The sequence below is a fragment of the Schistocerca piceifrons genome, chromosome 7 (assembly GCF_021461385.2).
Source record: "Schistocerca piceifrons isolate TAMUIC-IGC-003096 chromosome 7, iqSchPice1.1, whole genome shotgun sequence".
NCBI classification, from domain to species: Eukaryota; Metazoa; Arthropoda; class Insecta; order Orthoptera; family Acrididae; genus Schistocerca; species Schistocerca piceifrons.
Window position 1 is genome coordinate 419546331 of NC_060144.1, and position 21930 is coordinate 419568260.

At 41.4% G+C, this 21930-nt stretch overlaps 1 protein-coding gene across 1 annotated transcript in view; it reads left to right on the top strand.

Annotated features, from left to right (window-relative positions):
- Positions 1-793: 793 nt before the first annotated feature.
- The window catches only part of LOC124805754 (myrosinase 1-like), a 59918-nt gene continuing 38781 nt past the window's right edge, over positions 794-21930 (top strand). The window contains exons 1-4 of the mRNA XM_047266322.1: positions 794-947; positions 16005-16138; positions 17190-17324; positions 19303-19425. Of these exons, the coding sequence (XP_047122278.1) occupies positions 794-947; positions 16005-16138; positions 17190-17324; positions 19303-19425 (546 nt within the window). The remainder of the gene's footprint in view (positions 948-16004; positions 16139-17189; positions 17325-19302; positions 19426-21930) is intronic.

Genomic DNA, 21930 nt, shown 5'->3' on the forward strand with positions numbered 1-21930 from the left:
TCCACAGATCGCAGCACTCTAACTGTAGCTTACAGCCCTTCCCAGTCTTACCCCACCTCCCGGCTTGCCTCGCCTTCCCCTATATATGAAGATGGTATCTGTTCTTTCGGGCATGTCCGAAGACTATGAAGATGTGAACAAAGTAAGCTGGCATCTTGAAGAGATTTTTGGGTGAACTAGGAAGAGAGAGGTAGGATCCCAGTGTGTCTGTTGCACTTGATTAAAAGTTGTTCCATTCAAGGGAATCTGTTCTTTCCACGAGTATAAGCTTAGTACACCAGAAAGATACGGCGTAAAGTAATGGTACATTATGATAATATAACAAGTTAGGTATAGAATAATCAGCCATAAACTGGGAAACGACCAGGTAGCGCCCTGTAAAGGACCGAGGCCTTTAATCAATTACTCTATACATCAGTTGTGTATATTCGTATTTCTAAATACTTGTAATTGTTAACGGAACAAGGCCAGTGTAGTACGGTCTGTTACTTGTTTGGCTGATGGAAGTACTTGAATAATAGCGAACAGAAGCAACACTTAACAGTAATGAGCTTTACGAGGTTCCTTATCAAATAATGTCAATCTCGGATATCAACGTATAGCTCTATTGATAGTCATGTAGATGATTATAATGTTTATGATGAAATACCTCCTCAAAAATTTTTACAGATATGATCAACAAGTACTTTGATGACGGCTTTTTCCCGGTCATTATATCATGAGAGGCTTTATATTCAGACAGTAGTGCTGCGACGGACACGAGTCCAGACTGCCAGTGACCATACAACAGACGATGGCGAGGGGTCTAACAATTTTGCTGTCCACGTTGGCTGTACTCCACCTCACCAGAGCTGCGTCTAACAGCTCCCTCAACCAGTTCCCGGAAGGTTTCCTGCTAGGAGCTGCCACCGCCGCCTATCAGATAGAAGGGGCCTGGAACGAGGATGGTGAGTGCGCACAGCTGATATGAAATTACGTAAGCTTTCTACTTCTCGAATCAACTGTAATGTGAACTTATCTAACGAGACGTATCTCAATGTTTTACTGTCCCTACATATATGTGTGCCAAAAGGTTCCTAATGGTATTATAATATCATAGACCAATTTTAGAGTTCAATCTCTGATTTTACGACAGTTTTGCTAAATATTCTAGACCGCAGTTTTGCATACGTGATATAAAAAGACGGTTATTAATTTTATTCTTGATATTTAGTAGCATTGTGTTATGAAATCCAAAACTTTACTATACTGACAAGTATTAACTTTAATCATTCTTTGTAAAAGTTCCATTTATTCCCGATCCAATTCCTGTTAAAAAAAGTGCTGTTATTCTATAGAAGATGTTTCTCTGCTTATTGGTATAATACATTCAATTATTTGGTTCTAGTCACTGCATTGTGCGAGACGGCCACATTGAGATACTGAAATCTAGGTGTTCTTATCCCTGTGTGGTCGCCATAATACCAGTTTCCTGTGTTCACCCTAACGCGCTTGAGTTCTAATCTTCTGAAACAAAGAAAATAGTGATGGCCAATTTTCTACGGCTTTCTTTTTTTACTGTATTCGAACGTTATCTCCGAGACGAATGTAGACGGCGCTTGAGCGTACGAGTATAGCCTTCGTTCTTTCAGTCAGATATAGTTTAAATATTGTGGCCGCTTAGAGCTTAAAGAGATATGGGAGGGATAAAAATCTTTTATATGGAGTGTGATGTCACCATATCTGTATGAGGCGGAGTAGTACACTGAAAACATTAATATACGAATAAAATATCACATTTATTCACACTATTTACAGGATAAAGAGTTAAATACATATATTTTGGTCACTGATTCATTGTCCCACACTGTCTCTCATTCAGTCACTTGTTAGCTGTTACAATATGCCACTAATTTCTAGTTGTTACAGTCGGCCTCCATAGCTATCAGCGCGGACGACTGCCATGCGAAGGAACCAGTTTCGATTCCCTCTAGTGCCAGGGACTTTTCTTGGGCGGGACGACTGGTACGGGGTCCCCTAAGCCTCATGATGCCACTTGAGGAGCTGCTTGACCAAGTAATAGCCGTTCGAGGTCATAACCAGGAGAGCGTTGTACCGATCCCAAGTGCCTCCATATCGCATCTGATGACGACAGTTGCCGAGGACGACATGGTGGTCGGATGTTACTGATGGGCGCCCCAGAGCCTACTGACGGAGATAACGTTTACGCTACCTGTTACAATAGTAGTAGTGTCGTGCTGTGTACTTCTATTCTCACTGCTAGTCTTCCGATCTCTTGGGAGGAGAGCCTCGGTGTGCGTCATCTTAAGGCGGACGTCCATGAAATAATTGACCGAAAATGTCAGTTTTCAGTTCATTTTGTACTTGTTAGTAGAACTTATGTACAATACGTACCCACAGTTCCAGTGATGAAATCGCTTCCGGAGTGCCTGAATTAAATGTGTAATGCGAACTCCCAGCCACGCTCAATTTTGGAACCAAAATTTCAGTACTAGCTCTTTTAACAACAATTTCGTGGATTACTTTCAAGAAAACTTGCAACTGAGAAACCTGAATGCATAGGATACATCCCGAAGAGAATGGGCTCAAGACTGAGGAAAACTTGTCAGTGATATGAAGGGCAAAATGGTTCAAATGGCTCTGAGCACTATGGGACTTAACATCTATGGTCATCAGTCCCCTAGAACTTAGAACTACTTAAACCTAACTAACCTAAGGACATCACACAACACCCAGTCATCACGAGGCAGAGGAAATCCCTGACGCTGTCGGGAATCGAACCCGGGAACCCGGGCGCGGGAAGCGAGAACGCTACCGCACGACCACGAGCTGCGGACAAGGGCAAAATGTTAGAAGATGGAAAGGGCACTGGTGGACACAACAGATTCTTAAAGAAGACAATGCAGAGTTTTCAAGTGTATTATGGTAAGGATATGAGACAGAAATTATCCAGTGCAACTGACAAGAAAAGTGCAGTACTATCCACATATTTGCGCATGGTGTCAGCAAGTGAACACCCCATCCAACACCTGTGCCACATTAGCTGGTGTGCCACGCGGGGTAGCCGTACGGTCTCGGGCGTCTTGTCACGGTTCGCGCGGCTCCTCCCGTCGGAGGTTGGAGTCCTCCCTCGGGCATGGATGTGTGTGTCGTCCTTAGCGCAAGTTAGTTTAAGTTAGATTAAGTAGTGTGTAAGCTTAGGGACCGATGACCTCAGCAGTTTGGTCCCACAGTCCTTACCACAAATTTCTAAAATTAGCTGGTGTGGATATAAACAGCATCACAGCTATAATAGCCGCCACATTCATAGAGGAAGGCTTCCAAATTGTATCTTGCGTGATGTCAAGCCCACTAGCAGGATTCCGAACAATCATTAACTTCTAAAAATAGTATGTTAATGCAAGATCTACAACGCAAAAGAGTCTCGTAATTCGCTCTTATGGAAGCGATAAACCCACATTATTATGTGCTACAGTTGACAGAATTACAACTTACGATGAAGTTCTTGTGTTTTATAATGGGAACGTACGAGAATATGCTTTTAGATAGAAAATTTCGCCCAAGACATTTTAAGAAAAATGAGATTTACAGTGAATCTGCAACTGAAAAGTCAGTTTTAAAACCTGGTAAAGGAGTGAAGGCAGAAAGGAGAAATCAGGAGAGCGGTCCAATGAGACAGAGGACTCTGAATAGAAATCTGAACAGCTAGGTTGAAATTTAAATTGCATTTCCTCAAAATTATAATTTTTGAAGTTTATGTCCCTTTTACTCCGAGACTATGGAGGCTAGAGTTACAAAATTTCGTACATTTATTTCTGTAATGTAGTCCTAAGAGTAAGTTTTAAATTTGTAAGTGTAAGCTGAGCTATGGGACAAAATGAGTAGAATTTTGCTTGAATTTTATATTGTATTTTATATTGTATTTAAAAATATATTAAAATGCTCCTGTTCGAATATCCAAAAAACCTCATGAAGGAAGCTGACTGTAAGAGAGTAAACAGAGAAAACTTTGTATAAATCTCGCGAGTAGTTCCTGAGAAAAAGGTACATGTATTATCTTTTGAAAATCAGCGCCACACACGGGGCAACGGCGAGCTGGGAGGAAGGGAGCGAGGCTCGAGGTGGCGTTCACAAGTATCTTCTGCGAAGGTGTGAGCGACAAGCGGCGCGTCGTGAGTTGTCCATAGAAACACCGCCCATAACGGAAAATTTGTTTTGTTCACTTACCCCATGACCGCTTTCATAGAATTGATAATTCTTTTTTGATTTTCATCTTGACTTTCATCACATCTTACATATCATTTCAGAAAACCGCCCATTGATCTTCAGTCGACCCCGAAGATACGCCACTGAATTACAGTGTTCCACTTGTAGCACCGCATTTCTCTCGAATTTTTCCAATATCGAGTCTACAATCTTTGCTGTCAAATAATTAGTATTATAGGTCAAAGGAGGAGCTGGAGGTGAACCCAGGCTTCCTCGACTTAATTTGGAAGGTAGGACCGGGAACTTATCCTTATAGTTTGGTAAAGGGACGTGCGGACTCCACTAATTCATTGCAGAGTTATGATGTAGTTATGGTTTATTAGATAGGATCCCCTTTACGTTTGATTCTGTGAAAATATCTTCACAATAATAATAAGGCTGTAATATGCAACTTACAAAATTTAAAACATGAAACACAAAGTAGTGCGAAAGTACTGTGATCTTGGTGGTGACTGGGATATTGCTCACGGCGTCCGTGGCACTCAATAAACCACACTCGTCTCCCGGGTCGTACCCAATGGGGAGCAGCTCCGTATCTGTTTGCTGAGTACAGGTTTGGTGATCTGGGTTTCCTGAGCTGGGAGCTGTTTGGCGTCGCCAGTGCTGCGTATCCGTAAGATCTGGGCACGCTTCAGCAATCACAGTGCGGCTATACGGTGAAACGTTGCGTATCTTAGAGAACTTGAACTCGAGAGAGACTTTGAACTCTAAGTGTCCTATGTGCTGATGGGTAGAGTGGTAGTCAGGGCGAAAGAGCAAACTCTTTGGCAGCTATCATAGCCCAGCGGTTACAATGGCAAGTGGCACCCTGTATGGATGGACCTTTAGTTCCCTACATGGTCGTAGGAATATCTTCTAAGTCGTTAAAAGAAGACTGGGCAATTTTGAAAAAGTTTCATCTTAAATTATTAAACGGGTCAATGTAGAAACTTCGCAATCTATAAATAGGTTGAGAAACAAGACTCTGTTCGTTGAAACATCTAGCGCAGAAGAAGCAAGAAAACTCTAAGCAGCTTAACGCCCAGATCTGAGACGGCCAAAAAATCAGCTTGTGTGTGTGGCACCCGTGCACACTTGCCCAACTCTCTGAGTGCAGACTTCCTCCTCTATCAAGCCACAGTGTCTGAGTGGCAAGGAGGGGTAGGGCCAGGGAGCACCGAAAGCGCCGCTTGCGGTATGTAACTTAGTTTCATACTTCAAACCAACAAGTTTTTCTTATTATTTAATTATCTTTGGTGAGCTGAAAACTTAAGAAAATTCATATCTGGCACAAACTGTCGGCATTTGGACAGACTCTATTTCGCAGATATTCCTCACTAAGATTACCATGTAATCGTGACATATTTATTTTCGTAACCAGATACTTAGGGAAATGGACGGTGTTCCTTGTGAGAAGTTCTCCCTTCTACAATACGATTTTCTTCTTAAGGTGCTCCGGAAAGGCTCAAAATCATGAAAAGTTCAATTTTTATTTTTTTGCGTTTTCTGAATCTGCAGACTATTACCTTTTAATAGATATATAATTTATTCAATTCCGAAGACTACAACTATTTTTAAATTTTTTTTGAAATGTGTTCTACATGGGCGTGACCCACTGTGGCGTTGTTAAACTGCTGTCAAATGGTGTTATTATTAACGTCCGTGTTCATCAGGTACATTTTAGTGATGTGAGATAAAGTATGTGTTGTGGCTAACCTGTGATGGTTCAATATATATCGCTGGTGTGATTGTCGATTGTTTCTTGTTTATTTACTCTGTCGTTATCTCGAAAATATTCGGAATTAATTCTGTTTCTTGAGTCTCTGTTTTGTTGGAGTATAATAATGAGTAAAAGTAAAGTTATTAGAAATCCTCTGAAGGCTTTTAAGAAAAGGAGAAATGTTGGAAAGCCAAAGGTATGTGTTGTTACTGTAAACAATAAAGACGATAACCAAGTAAGTGAACCTAACCTCTCAAGTACACCTGACCATAGCAGTCAAAGTGGGAAAGAAAATACTTCACAGAAGAAGCTTGGTTCAATGAGTGAAAACTATGAATGTTTTATGGGCGAATCGGATGTGAATGAAATATTTGATATATCGGTTCTCAAAGGAATTTTTTCAAACTGTGTAAGATGTATTCATTGTAGTGAAGTTGGTCTGGAACTCTCCATAATAAAGCACGTAGGACTTGCTAGTGAAATACAACTGAAATGTGATAAGTGTTCATACATGACCACCTTTTGGAACAGTGTTGCAGTAACTGCAACTGAAGAAAATGGTAGCAAAATCTACGAACACAACAACGAGCGATGCTTGCTTTAGACAAGGAACGCCTTCGCGCTGCAGACAGGGCTGTAAAGAGTCTAGAAATACAAGCAAGAGTAAACAGGAGGAGGAACAAGAGGAAGCTGGAGGAGGAGTTTGCAGAGGATGAAGATAATCCATCCTATTGACCTGGAATGCACTAAAAAGTTAATCCAATCTTTGTCGCTCGATTCCCAAAACTTTTATTTTCTCATACTAATTACATGTTTTCTAAGGATCTTCCAAACATATTTGTTTCAAACTTTCAGTAAATGTTACACAGTACCTTCTGCATAATTTAACACAGCCTTTCTCCAAAAAACTGTATATTTTTGAATATATAAATAAAAAATTGCAAAAAAATGTTGTGAATTTTCATTACAATTGAAAAAAATCATCTTTAATAACTGAACTAATATTTTGTAAAATCCCTGTGTTAAGTTGTAGCCCATATTCCAATAAATAATCTGTAAAAAGTTCAACTTCCTACCTCAAATACTTTGTGAGGAAAGATGTAATTTATAAGCGTTATTTTAACATTGCAAGTATAGCGCGTTCCGGAGCCCCTTAAGTGCATCCGCATTCGCCATGAAATCAGAAATAAGTTGTTTCTCATCTTGTAATTGGGGCAGCCTGCTGTCAATTCTATTTAAAATGCAAAGGTTCACAATTCATTATGGATCTTCTAATTTTCGTGCTTTCTTTCCTTTTCCTTCAGAAATTCATCAATAGAAGGCTTTATATCGAAAACTCGTTACAGGCAAGTTCTTTAACTTAACCCACGTAGTATGCAGTAATACATTCCATTATGGAGATATGGAATGTAGTCGAATTAAGTCGGGTGATGCTGAGGGAATTAGATTAGGAAATGAGACACTTAAAGTAGTAAAGGAATTTTGCTATTTGGGGAGCAAAATAACTGATGATTTTCGAAGTAGAGAGAATATAAAATGTAGACTGGTAATGGCACGGAAAGCGTTTCTGAAGAAGAGAAATTTGTTAACATTGAGTATAGATTTAAGTGTCAGGAAGTCATTTCTGAAAGTATTTGTATGGAGTGAAACATGGACAATAAATAGTTTGGACAAGAAGAGAATAGAAGCTTTTGAAATATGGTGCTACAGAAGAATGGTGAAGATTAGATGGGTAGATCACATAACTAATGAGGAAGTATTGAATAGGATTGGGGAGAAGTTTGTGGCACAACTTGACTAGAAGAAGCGATCGGTTGGTAGGACATGTGTTGAGGCATCAAGGGATCACCAATTTAGTATTGCAGGGCAGTGTGGAGGGTAAAGATCGTAGAGGATGTAGGTTGCAGTAGGTACTGGGAGATGAAGAAGCTTGCTCAGGATAGAGTAGCATGGAGAGCTGCATCAAACCAGTCTCAGGACTGAAGACCACAGCAACAACATGTAGTAATAAATAACGTCATCATCCGCTTCCCTCATTTCCGTCAAAATCTGTTGCAGCTGAGAATGTTATAATTCCTCAGACTTCTGAAAAATTTACTATTTGCATCAAAAAATTCTATTACGTGTTCCATGCCTGAATAATTATCACAAAATACATCTCGGTGCACAGAATCCCGTACAAATCGTCTGTCGATAATTATAAATTTTACTTCTATCATGGTCTCCTAAATCTTTAAATCCTTTTTGCGTGGTGTAACGCCGTTTCAGAGCAAATTTACGGTACTCGTTGATCAAGCACTGTATAATAAATGCTAAGAGTTCTCATCATTGTCCTCCATGATTCCCATTAATTTTTGAAGGATTCAGACGATAGATCGGTACCCCTCCTCTTTTGCGCAAACGGCCGCTGCACCTGTGAAGTTTCTTTATACCACGAACATACAGCAAAGGATAAACAGCGATTACCCACGATTTTGCCGAACTGAAGCAAATCGTGCCGACTAAAATATGCCACTCAAAATGCTGGAAGAAAGTATCGCGTTGCACTGCTAAATGAAATATCACATTACACCGAGGAGGACCGAGTAAAGCCGAGACGTACCGAATAGTGCCGAGACAGACTGAGCCTCAGACGGCAAGGGAGCATGCTATTGCGCACGCGTGAAGCTTTACATGCCGTGTCCGACCCTGGCTTGGATGATTATGTCATCGATACAGAGCTGCGCAACACCCCGAACTGCAATGATATTGCGATATAATGCAGCGATGTTGTTGTTGTTGTTGTTGTAGTCCTCAGTCCTGAGACTGGTTTGATGCAGCTCTCCATGCCACTCTATCCTGTGCAAGCCTCTTCATCTCCCAGTACCTACCGCAACCTACATCCTTCTGAATCTGCTTAGTGTATTCATCTCTTGGTCTCCCTCTACGATTTTTACACTCCACGCTGCCTTCCAATACTAAACTGGTGATCCCTTGATGCCTCAGAACACGTCCTACGAACCGATCCCTTCTTCTAGTCAAGTTGTGCCACAAACTTCTCTTTTCCCCAGTCCTATTCAGTATTTCCTCATTAGTTATGTGATCTACCCATCTAATCTTCAGCATTCTTCTATAGCACCATATTTCCCAATCTTCTATACTCTTCTTGTCCAAACTATTTATCGTCCATGTTTCACTTCCATACATGGCTACACTCCATACAAATACTTTCAGAAATGACTTCCTGACACTTAAATCTATACTCGATGTTAAAAAATTTCTCTTCCTCAGAAGCGCTTTCCTTTCCATTGCCAGTCTACATTTTATATCCTCCATACTTCGGCCATCATCAGTTTTTTTGCTCTCCAAATAGCAAAACTCCTATACTACTTTAAGTGTCTCATTTCCTAATCTAATTCCCTCAGCATCACCCGACTTAATTTGACTACCTTCCATCATCCTCGTTTTGCTTTTGTTGATGTTCATCTTATATCCTCCTTTCAAGACACTATCCATTCCGTTCACTGCTCTTCCAAGTCCTTTGCCGTCTCAGACAGAATTACAATGTCATCGGCGAACCTGAAACTTTTTATTTCTTCTCCATGGATTTTAATACCTACACCGAATTTTTCTTTTGTTTCCTTCACTGCTTGTTCAATATACAGATTGAGTAACATAGGGGATAGGCTACAGCCCTGTCTGACTCCCTTCCCAACCACTGCTTCCCTTTCATGCCTCTCGATTCTTATAACTGCCATCTGGTTTCTGTACAAATTGTAACTAGCCGTTCGCTCCTTGTATTTTACCCGTGCCACCTTGAGAATTTGAAAGAGAGTATTCCAGTCAACACCGTCAAAAGCTTTCTCAAAGTCTACAAATGCTAGAAACGTAGATTTGCCCTTCCTTAATCTAGCCTCTAAGATGAGTCGTAAGGTCAGTATTGCCTCACGTGTTCCAACATTTCTACGGAATCCAAACTGATCTTCCCCGAGGTCGGCTTCTGCTAGTTTTTCCATTCTTCTGTAAAGAATTCGCGTTAGTATTTTGCAGCTGTGACTTATTAAACTGATAGTTCGGTAATTTTCACATCTGTCAACACCTGATTTCTTTGGGATTGGAATTATTATATTCTTCTAGAAGTCTAAGGGGAACTCGCCTGTTTCACACATCTTGCTCACCAGATGGTAGAGTTTTGTCAGGACTGGCTCTCTCAAGCCCGTCAGTAGTTCCAATGGAATGTTGTCTACTCCGGGGGCCTTATTTCGGCTCAGGTCTTTCAGTGCTCTGTCAAACTCTTCACGCAGTATCATATCTCCCATTTCATCTTCATCTACATCCTCTTCCATTTCCATAAAATTGTTCTCAAGTACATCACCCTTGTATAGACCTTCTATACACTCCTTCCACCTTTCTGCTTTCCCTTCTTTGCTTAGAACTGGGTTTCCATCTGAGCTCTTGATGTTCATGCAAGTGGTTCTCTTATCTCCAAAGGTCTCTTTAATCTTCCTGTAGGCAGTATCTATCTTCCCCTCTTGAGATAAGCCTCTACATCCTTACATTTGTCCTCTGGCCATCCCTGACTAACCATTTTGCCCTTCCTGTCGATCTCATTTTTGAGATGTTTGTATTCCTTTTTGCCTGCTACATTTACTGCATTTTTATATTTTCTCCTTTCATCAATTAAATTCAATATATCTTCTGTTACCAAAGGATTTCTTCTAGCCCTCGTCTTTTTACCGACTTGATCCTCTGCTGCCTTCACTACTTCATCCCTCAGAGCTACCCATTCTTCTTGTACTGTATTGCTTTCCCCCATTCCTGTCAATTCTTCCCTTATGCTCTCCCTGAAACTCTGTACAACCTATGGTTCTTTCAGTTTATCCAGGTCCCATCTCCTTAAATTCCCACCTTTCTGCAGTTTGTTCAGTTTTAATCGACAGGTCATAACCAATATATTGTGGTCAGAGTTCACATCTGCCCCTGTAAATGTCTTACAATTTAAAACCTGGTTCCTAAATCTCGGTCTTACCATTAGATAATCTATCTGAAACCTGTCAGTATCTCCAGGCTTCTTCCATGTATACAGCCTTCTTTTATGATTCTTGAACCAAGTGTTAGCTATGATTAAGTTGTGCTCTGTGCAAAATTCTACCAGACGGCTTCCTCTTTCGTTTCTTAGCCCCAATCCATATTCACCTACTACGTTTCCTTCTCTCCCTTTTCCTACTACCGAATTCCAGTCACCCATGACTATTAAATTTTCGTCACGCTTCACTATCTGAATAATTTCTTATATTTCATCATACATTTCTTCAATTTCTTCGTCATCTGCAGAGGTAGTTGGCATGTGATGTTATAAAGATTAAAAAGACGTATACGTCTGAAAGATGAGTGGGTGCAGTAAGGTGCGATAGGCGTAGAAAACATGAAGGAATGGTGGTATACCCCAACTTTTACTTTCAGCAGCAATACACTCCCAACACATTATGGAAGTATTGTAATAGTTTAAGAATGAAACGTTTTATACCAAACCGTGCTGCGTTTTAAATGCCACTTTAGACATACCTCATTAGCATGTAAGTGAAAAGCCATTTGCGGCAAATATGGGAATGGTGCCTACTCTGGAGCCGACTTTCGTCTCCTTCCAGGTTTGTTAATTGCCCTGAAGATCACCTTGTGTGGAATAGAGATCGTGACGCATGATTCGCAGGAAAGAAGATACAGAAGTCAAAATGAAAAGAAGCAGGATTGTCTTCAGAATGAACATGAACAGTCACAGCCGCTAGTGCGGGTGTGTTCATTTTTAACTAATAAAAAAACCTGCTGTGCACCAAGTGAAATGTTCTCATAAATTACTGTATTACTTATGTTGAAACCAAATATGTAAATAGAGCTATGCTTGCTCCTACTTTCACTACTCAGGTCGCTTTGGCTCTCGAAAAGCCAATATTCAGGAAGTCAATGGCACTAGAGAAACACAGGTACATGGTGCCATGCTGACACCTGCTTTTGTAAGTGCAGTTGCCAAGTCACTATTGCCACGAAACATCTAGCTCTGTCCATAAACTCAGAAATGACCATGGTTGCCCCCCTTGCAGAAGTTCCAGCAGCTCGACAGACGCGTCCCAGTAAACAAGCAACAATTGGCAATGCCACAAACGTTCATAGCACAAACAAAAGGGTAGTTTCAAATATGGAGAAAAATAAATAGGTAGTGAACTGTCAGAGCATGGAGATCTCTTTTTAATTATGGGGGATAATGAAAATGTGAAGTGTTCCCGAGGCAGCCTTCTAGCATCTAAAGTACTGATCAATAGTGGAAGAGTCAAAGTCAACAAGAAAAGTCATGGAAAGTGTTACTGAAATCTATTACTCCCACTACTTACATTAAAAAAGAAGAGGAATCCATGAGGAGGATTTCCTGTGAAAGCAGTTATTTGTCTACAGCACCAGTGCTGAAGCAGGATAGTCTCCAAACAACACCCAGAGAGATCTCCAGGATAAATTCAGGTAATTCTGCGGTCACCACTGTCATTGACTGCCAGCATCCTGCATTCAGATGCGACAGTGTGATCAACGAGAGGAGTGAATTGGACTTCTGACCCTCAAATTCTAAGACAGATAACTCCACCTGACGGTACTGCGCCCGATCATGACCGAATCATGAGCAGCATGCTGCAATGCTCTCAAACGTAATCAAAGAAAGTTTTCCTACGGTGTTTTAATTCTATGGATGACAATGCATCAACTTGTGGAAGACGGCCATTTTGAGTACTCTTCTCAAACCAGAAAAGGACCACACCTGCCCCAACAGTTGCAGAAGTGTCATTTTACCGAAGGAAAGATCTTGCACCGAATTCTTAACCGTCGTCTGATCTGGACATTAGTGACTATTCAGATGTTGAGCTCCTCTCAGTATGGGCTCAGCAGGTGTCGTTTAACTGTCGGCAGTCTGACAGCTGCGGATGACTATGTAGCTTGGTTTCCTACTTTGACAGCATTATACAGGGATATTTTTTGCAAAATATCTTCCAGTGCCTTAGGCAGTCAGGTACAACAACCGCATAGGAGTCTTGCTTGCAACCAAGAAAAACGGATATTGCTTGGAGGCATAATGGTCTACAAATATTTCATCAGTGTGGCTTCCGTGGATACCCGCTCATATTATTTCTGCCCTTTACGTCAGAATGCTTTCATAAATACTGGGGTGGTGATGCACTATCTGATAGTTCTCAGCACGAGAATGATATTATTCGGCAGAGGTTTTAAGTGCTACATTCTGTGCCATAGCTGCTACCAGTATTTCCACTGTATGGAGGGCCTTGGAATGCTCCATACTTATGGATGATTTTGCATTTTTTGTGCCTGTCCTAAATCTGCATACAGATATTCGTCAGATAAAATTTATGTTTCAGAGGTTGGAGAAATGAGCTGCCGAGAAAAGTTTTAAATTTTCTTCAGATGAATGACTTTAAACGTTCTCGTCCTATTTTTTTTTTTAATTTTCGTAACTTGTAAATGAGATACACCTTTCTACATGTTAAACAGTCTACGTGGTTCCTGATCCTTATGCACTGCCGGAAAAAAAATGTGCATCTATTTAAAGATTTCCAGTTCAGTCAGGAGCTATTGTTAGTGCGTATGGAATAGATGAAATGATTACTTTTACAGACCAATTGCACAAGCAGTTCTGAGATCCAGGTGTCGACCCATGCTAAAACACCCATATTAGTGCGTGGTGTAGCCTCCACGGGCGGCAATGCAAGCTATAGCTCTGTCATCAATACGATCGTATAGATGACGAATACTGCCCTGGGATACGTTATGTCACTCCTGCTCGACCTATTCACGTTGTTCTGTAAGAGACGCTGATTGACGACTCACCCAAATCACATCTCGTCCCATCATATCCCACACCCGCTTGATCGTGCTGGCCAGGGAAGTTGCAACATGTTTTGGAGAGCACGTTGAGTTTCATGGGCAGTGTGGGGGGAAAGCGTTATTCTGTTGAAACTACACATCACGTTCCTGTTGTAAGAATGGAAAAAGAACGGGTATACCGGGTCTACCAACATTCGGCACATACCGATTGAAGACCACCAGTCCCCTCCATAAACACCAAAGGTGAACGAGAGTTGTATATTATTGTTCCCCAGACCATGAGGGCTGCGGCGGGGCCAGAGTGTCTTGGACGATTTGAATCTAACAGACTGAACTTACCAGGTCCACGTCGTACGTCGAAACGACGGGTGCTTGCGTGCAGACACAACCTACTTTCATTGCTGAAGACCACGGTGGGCCATTCCATCTTCCCAACTGACCCAAGTGGTACCAGTCGAGGCACGTATGTCAGTGTGCTGTGTGTGTGAGTGGAACATGGGCTAGAGGTGTGCCTGCCAGCAGTCCCACTGATAACAACTGGTTCGCAACAGTTTTTGTTGACACATCTGGGCTCATAAGCCCTCTTATCAGTACCGTGGTAGTCGTACGACCAGCCACTGGTGTGCTTACAATGCGACGACCTCCGCTGGCGTCTGTACTGCGTCAGAACCTCATCTATGGGCGTCAGAATTCACGTGACACCTGACACCAGGATCGTTGCACAACTGACTCAGCATGTCCAATTAGTGTAGCAGTTCTAAGAAAGTATCGTCCCATCACTCGGAAGGCAACAATTAGACGCCTTTCAAACTCGCTCATTTGTCGGCAGGAAGCAAAAGAACTTCTTCGTGGCATGGTTGACTGCTTGGTTCATTCGTTTGCACCACACTCAACCTTGTGGCCGTGAACATTCCCTATTAAAGTGTAGACACAGGTGGCGCTCTGGTATCTACGCCACAACGCTATCCATTGGCGGAAGACGTTGAAACCATTATCGGTATATTTCCTCGGAGTCTTTCTCTGCGGCACGATTGGATAAAATCTTCTCGGTTTTCAAGCCGTGTCAATTCCAATATTATTGGAATTGACGCGGCTTGAAAACCGATAATGTTTTATCCATTATTAGCATATCTTCTATCCCGCAGGTGGAATCGACGTCACTTTTCCAGATGTAATAATTTTTCCCCGGAAGCGTATTTCATTCAGTACTGTCATGGATACAGCACCTAAAGAACGTGAAGGCAAAGACCCTGAAACTACTGAACATCTGAAAGTGCATTAGCCTCAAACACGCACGCACACACACACACACACACACACACACACACACACACACACACTGACTCACAAATACAATGGTTCCCATCGTTGTAGCAACAGCTTAGCGTAGTGTCGCTGTGCAGCTTTCTCACTGCGTTCACTGAACCCATAAACGACATCTATATCGCCCAGCTCTTCATCAGTGAAACTATGCATACAATTATTGTACAACACCGCTGGGAAAACTAACCCGAGATGAAACTGAGCAGCACCTAATTCAAGATTGAGGCCAAAGAGTGAAATGAGCATTACTGTTTAAAAGAACAAGAGCCGTGAATGAAAGGAAAAGGTTTGTTTTCAAACAGGACGTAGCGCGTACCATCTAGATGTTCACTGTTGTGTAGATATTGCCTATGCAATATAGATACAAAGATACATGGCGGTAAAAAGTCGACAAAACGTAATTACTGTGAAACAAGGTACAAGAGACACCTCGTCTCTTATAACAAAATGCTCAGCAAACACCACTGACCGACAATGGAGTTTTATAGGTGGAGTTAGGGTAATCCCTGTATGTTGGCTAATACGACAGAAGTACGTGCGCACTGTACGCTGTTTAAGAATCGCATTATTTCTAGTTTTCTTAGGATGAAAGTCCAAAAACCAACCAAGAAACATAATTTTCTGCGAAATACATCTTGCATAATGAAGACGGGAGAAGAATCAGACTAACCCAGAGACTAGTGACAGCCCTTCTTTCGTCTCACAATCTTTCAGACTGAAGCAGAAAAGGAGAAAATTGATACTGACGAACTTTTAGATAACATATAATAATTTCCCAGAGTTTCGATTATTTCGGTTTTTCTGACATCTGCATAAACCGCTTGGCTCTCAAGTCGTCTTCAACGCTACGTTACAGGTAAAGGCGAAAACATCTGGGATCATATGCTGCACGAACATCCGGAATACTCGAACAATGGTGATAATGGTGACGTAGCCTGCGACTCGTACCACAAGTATGCTGAGGACGTCGAGGCTCTCAAAGGCATCGGGGTAAGTCCAATATATCTTTGCCTCATATGATTTGAAATGTTTCCAGTGTGTATCTCAGAAACGTCATCCAGTGATGGAAGCCGACTCGCACTCTTCAGTGTTTTATACACAATGAAGAGCACCAATTAAGATTGTATTCAGAGAGAACAAATACGATACACGCTTACTGCTGCATTTTTAAAAAGAAATATGACATAGAAACAGAAACGATTTAACATTTAGTCTCCTGTTTTACGAAAGTGTAATTTAAATTCACGAATGCCACATCTTTTCATCAATTTAGTCCTTTGCTGCTTAGCTAACAGATATTTACGTATTACGTGGATAATGGTAGGGACTTCTCGGCATTATGTGGAACGAGTCAGTTTTATACGTGTAGAGGAATATGACCGAGAGCGAACGATAAGACTGGAAGACCCCTAACGATGAGATCGGATTAAGGAGGATGTAGGAATGGGATGCAGTCTTTCACTCCTACTGTTCAGGCTGTACACCAAAGAAGTAATGACGTAAGTAAAAGCAAGTTTCAACAGTGGGATTGAAAATCTAGATGAAAGGATATTAATAATAGGATTCGATAGTGGCATTCCTATCCTCAGTGAAGAATTAAAGGACGTCTCTAATGAACTGTCTTAAGTGGGCATAACATGGATTGAGGGTAAGCCGGAAAAGGACCAAAGAAATGAGGTATAATATTAGTTCAATTATCTGATCTTGTAATAGAGGATGTAGCAGACGTGAAAAGTAGCAGACGATGACAAAGATATAGCACTAACTCCCAAAGAACGTTTTCATACAATGGTAGGAAACAGAGAACATGAAGAAAATCTAGTTACTGATACGTAATAATCATCAAAAAATGAAAATTTAACCCGTATAGAAAAATTTAGCTCTGTGAATGAAGACACTTCCTTAAGAATACAAATCAGTAACCAATCAATTGGGTTATCTTGCTCTGTAGATCACTTCCTTAAGGAAATATTTATTATCTTACCTGCATTTCAGAGCTAGTTGACTTCAGTATCAGCAGTAAGTTTGTATTTTCCTGCAGGCGACTGCATATCGCTTCTCCGTCTCGTGGGCGAGGATTTTGCCTACAGGAGACCTGGACGTGATCAACCAAGCTGGCATCGATTACTATAACAACCTCATCAATCTGCTCCTCGAGAACGGCATCGAACCAATGGTGAGATTCACTGTTTTACATTCCAGAAATGTGCCTTGAAATGCATAATCTTTCTCAAATATAGTGTATGGTGAGCCACTTTAACAAGGCCAGTTAAAAGCGCATACCGCACATTATTTGTCGATAGAGATGTTTAGCGTGGGAGGTTGAGCTTCTAGTCACGTCAGTAAAAGTATAATAAGAATAAATCTCATTTGTAGTTTTAAGTGAGCCCATTACATAAACATTTCATATGCAACGTCAGAAGCAAACATACCAAACCAGGGGTACAAAATTTACTGCTTCTACGGTTACCCAGAGGTAGAGTTCATCTCTACCCAGATAACTGTTACATTATCTCTTAATTTGAGAATCGGCGAGGCCAACTGATTGAATCTGTTCCCAAACATCGCGCTTTATCTGCTCAATGGAGAAGAAGCTCAGCAGATAAAACAAAGTCACTATAAGATGTTACAGTTTGCCCTTAAGTGATCTGTGCTTCACGCAGAAATATGAACGCTATTCTTATTAGACTTCGTTGATACCAGGAGAAAATATGTGGAAAGAACACTAGTAATTACACTTGTTAAATTCACTAGAAGATTTTGAATGTCTTAACATTCTCTCGGAGCACAAGACACTATTTCCGTTTACGATATTTGAACATCGGTGTCATCTATGACGGTTCTTCATCAGTAGAAAATCTAAAGCTGGCCTCTTACCTTTACGCAGCAAGGGTATGACATACAACTGGGACAGAAAAAAAAGCAAGAATGAAGATAAAGTTTTTGAATTAGTTGATAGAAGATTCATGAAATGGAGATGGGAATGAAGCGATCAAGAGGAAGACCAAGGGGAGATAGCTGAAAGATGTGGAGGAATGTGTTGGAAAAAGAGGCGAGGGCTGGGCCAGACTGAATTGGGAAAGATGGTGTGAAAACAAGACTGTATGGTGAGGCTTATGTTCCAAACAAACCCAGCCTGGGGCTGGAAACTGTTCAAAATTATTATGATTACGAAGATTATAATGAATAGGCTTATCTAATCTAAATGTTACCTCATCAAGCCGAATGTGTGATCTACAACGTAATGAATAATAATAAACCTACACATTAGTTTAAACGTCAGGAAATTGCTTTATTTAAAAATAGTTAAAGCACAAAAACGTCAAAATACGATGGTCGGTTGACCACATTCTCTACATCTATATGAAAAGACCCATTAAGTTAAAACGGAGCGTGAATGCAGTTTAACGACAGCAAATAATACATTTTACGAAGTTATATTTTTTACTCTTCTTTTTTTTTACATTCATAACTGTCTTGAACGCATTGAATGGGCTTATAACAGACTACCAGTTTTGACCCTTACTGAAAATCTCCAGAACCAGCTACTTGTTACGAAAACCAGATACCGAATAGTTGCCTAAACTGATTTGTCTGTACGACGTACTGCTGAAGTTGTAAGTTTATGGTTCCGAGTATTTGAAACCGGTAAACTGTTGTAAATCAAAAGCGAACAAGACTGTTGTGAATAAAATAATATTGTCTAGAATAGATCTAGTGCTCCAATATGACATTGTCACATTTAACTAAAATATTTTCTGAACTCTGGGTGCTGTAGTAGGTGACAAGCTGAATAAATGCATCTGAAAGAAGAAAAATGGTGAACAAGAGAAAAGAATGTTGTGACTAAGGAAATCAAGGGAAACGTTATATTTTAACCACTTTAATAACCATAGCAATGAAGCAATAATAGTGACTGTAAAGATGAAATAATAACGCCTGTATATGATATGGTACTGAAAATACACTTAAATGCCAAGTAAAAGCCTGTTGCGGCAGGGGATGAGAGAAATAAGTTTAGCAAAAGGCAGGAATTAGCTTAGAGAAGGAACAATTACTCATTTACAGTGTTTCATGCTGGCTCGTTTTTGGTTACTACCGTGAGCAGCTGTGACCTGTTGAACTTGGCTCCTGAACCACACATTTGTGTTCAGGTGACGATGTACCACTGGGACCTGCCGCAATCTCTGCAGTACATCGGAGGCTGGCCCAACCCCATCCTAGCGGACTATTTCGTTGAATACGCCAGGATACTTTTCCAGAATTTTGGTGACAGGGTGAGTATTAATTCCATTAACTCCCGTAAAAAAAATTGTCTATTAGATTTTTTAAGCACAAAATGTAAATTAATGAATGGAAAATTGGCAACACTGTGATCAAATTTAGTTCGTGTCTCTTCATTCAGTATGGTTCAATAAAAGTAAGAGCTTTGCATGTGGGAGAATGTAATAATGAAGGATAAGCGAAGCAGAGATGGACCAAAAAGAGGATGTGTGGTATTCATGTTTTATATTAACGAGGTGGAGTTATCAAAGACAGAGGAAGTGATGCTGACGATAAATAGGAAATCCAAAAGGTATGCAGTGCGTTGTAGAACACAGTCAATCTCTGAAGGCAAGATATATATTTAAGTGGAATGGTGGCTGTATTCCCATTTCTGTGTTAGTTATAAGTAACTTCACGGCTACAGGATCTTCTGTGACTGCAGCGTAACGCTTAAGAAGCTAGATACTTCTGTACTCAGACTAAAATTAGCAAACGCGATTGTGACTAGTAAATGTATCAGACTCTCCACCTTGAGGAATCTAACGTAACACTCCATGTACTGAACCAACTGGCCGGCGCTGCAGTATGAACATACTTACTGCATATGCAATAACAATATAGCAGATTATCATTGTGTGATGTCCGGCCCGATAGCTGAATGGTCAGCGTGACGAATTGCCGTCCTAAGTAGCCCGAATTCCATTCCCGGCTGTGTCGGGGATTTTCTCCGCTCCGGGACTGGGTGATGTGTTGTCTTCATCATCATTTGATCCCCATCCGGCGCGCAGGTCACCCAATGTGGCGTCGAATGTAATAAGACCTGCACCAAGGCGGCCCCGGCCAATGACGCCAAACGCTCATTTCCGTTTCCATTGTGTGATGTCCATTATATGCTGGGAATAAGAAGAGGAAGAAATCTGGGTGCGGACATTTCTGTTCTGCTAGAATATAGGGAGCCGGCCCGTGACGACAAAGTGCACAGACTCTTCTTAGTTACGTATGGCTAACGTTGCCAACTCGTAAGTCTACCACTCCTTTAAAAACTGTACCTGAGTGGTCACACAAGATTATGACTCGGCTTCTGCCTTGAATTTTACCCCCAGAAACTGAATCTGGCCCATTAACAACGCAATCAGATTTGACAAGTTCGAAGACGACAAAGCATGGGCAAAGCGTTACGAAGGAACGGAGTTACTTGCAGGTAACACAACTGGACTCTAAAATAGACTGTGAACCTCATTCGGTACTGCTTCAAAGTGTACTAAAACCGGGATTTATAGGAACAGTTCGTGTGGGACAAATGTGTTGGTCACCTGTCACAGATTGATAACCTAAAAATGGAAAACTTGTGTGATGGAAATCATAATTTATGACGATGCCGAATCTACGTAGATAAACTACGATGCGGTGACAAAAGTCATGTGTTAGCGATACGCACATATGCAGGTGGAAGTAGTGGAAGTAGCAACGAGTAGACAACGTATAAAATGGCAGTGCCTTGGCGGAGCTGTTATTTGTACTCAGGTGATGCACGTGAAAAGGTTTCCCACGTGATTATGACCGCGCCACTGGAATTAACAGACAGTGAACGCACGATGGTAGGTGGAGCTAGAGGCATATGAAATTCCATTTCGCAAATCGTTAGCGAATTTAGCATTCCGAGATCCATAGTGTCAAGAGTGTGCCAAGAATACGAAATATCAGGCATTACCTGTCACCACGGACACAGCAATGGCCGACGCCCTTCACTTACCCACCGAGAGTAGCGGTGTTTCCGTAGAGATATCTGTACTATCAGAGAAGCACCACAGCGTGAAATAACAGCAGAAATCAATTTGGCACGTATAACGGACGTATCTGTTGGGACAATGCGGCGAAATGCGGCGTTAATGGAATGTAGCAACAGGTGACCGACGAGAGTGCCGTGGCTAACTACACGACGTCGCCTCTCCTGGGCTGGTAACCATGCTGGTTGGACCTCAGACGACTGGAAAACCATGAAAAGCCCAGATGATACGCGATTTCAGTTGGGAAGAGGTGATGGTAGGGTTTGAGTGTGGTGCAGACCCCACGAAATCATGGATCCGAGATGTCAACGAGGTACTGTGCGAGCTGGTGGTGCCTCCATAATGGTGTAGGCAGTGTTTACGTAGAGTAGACAGGGTCCTGGTGGTCCAACTGAATGGATCAGTGACAGGGAGTGCTTATGTGGGCCACTTGAAGACCATCTGCAGCCATTGATGGACTTCATGTTCCCAAATAACGATGGAGTTTTTACGGATAAGAATGCGCCATTTCGCCGGCCATAAATGTTATCCAGTGGTTTCAAGAATATTCTGGACAATTTGAGCGATCATCGAACATGAATCCGATCGAACATTTAAGGGACATAATCGAGAGATCAGTTCATGAACAACATCCACCGGAAACACAGCCGCAATTATGGACGGGTGTTGAGGCAGCATGGCTCAATATTTCTGCAGTGACATCCAAAGACCTGTTTAGTGCATGCCACG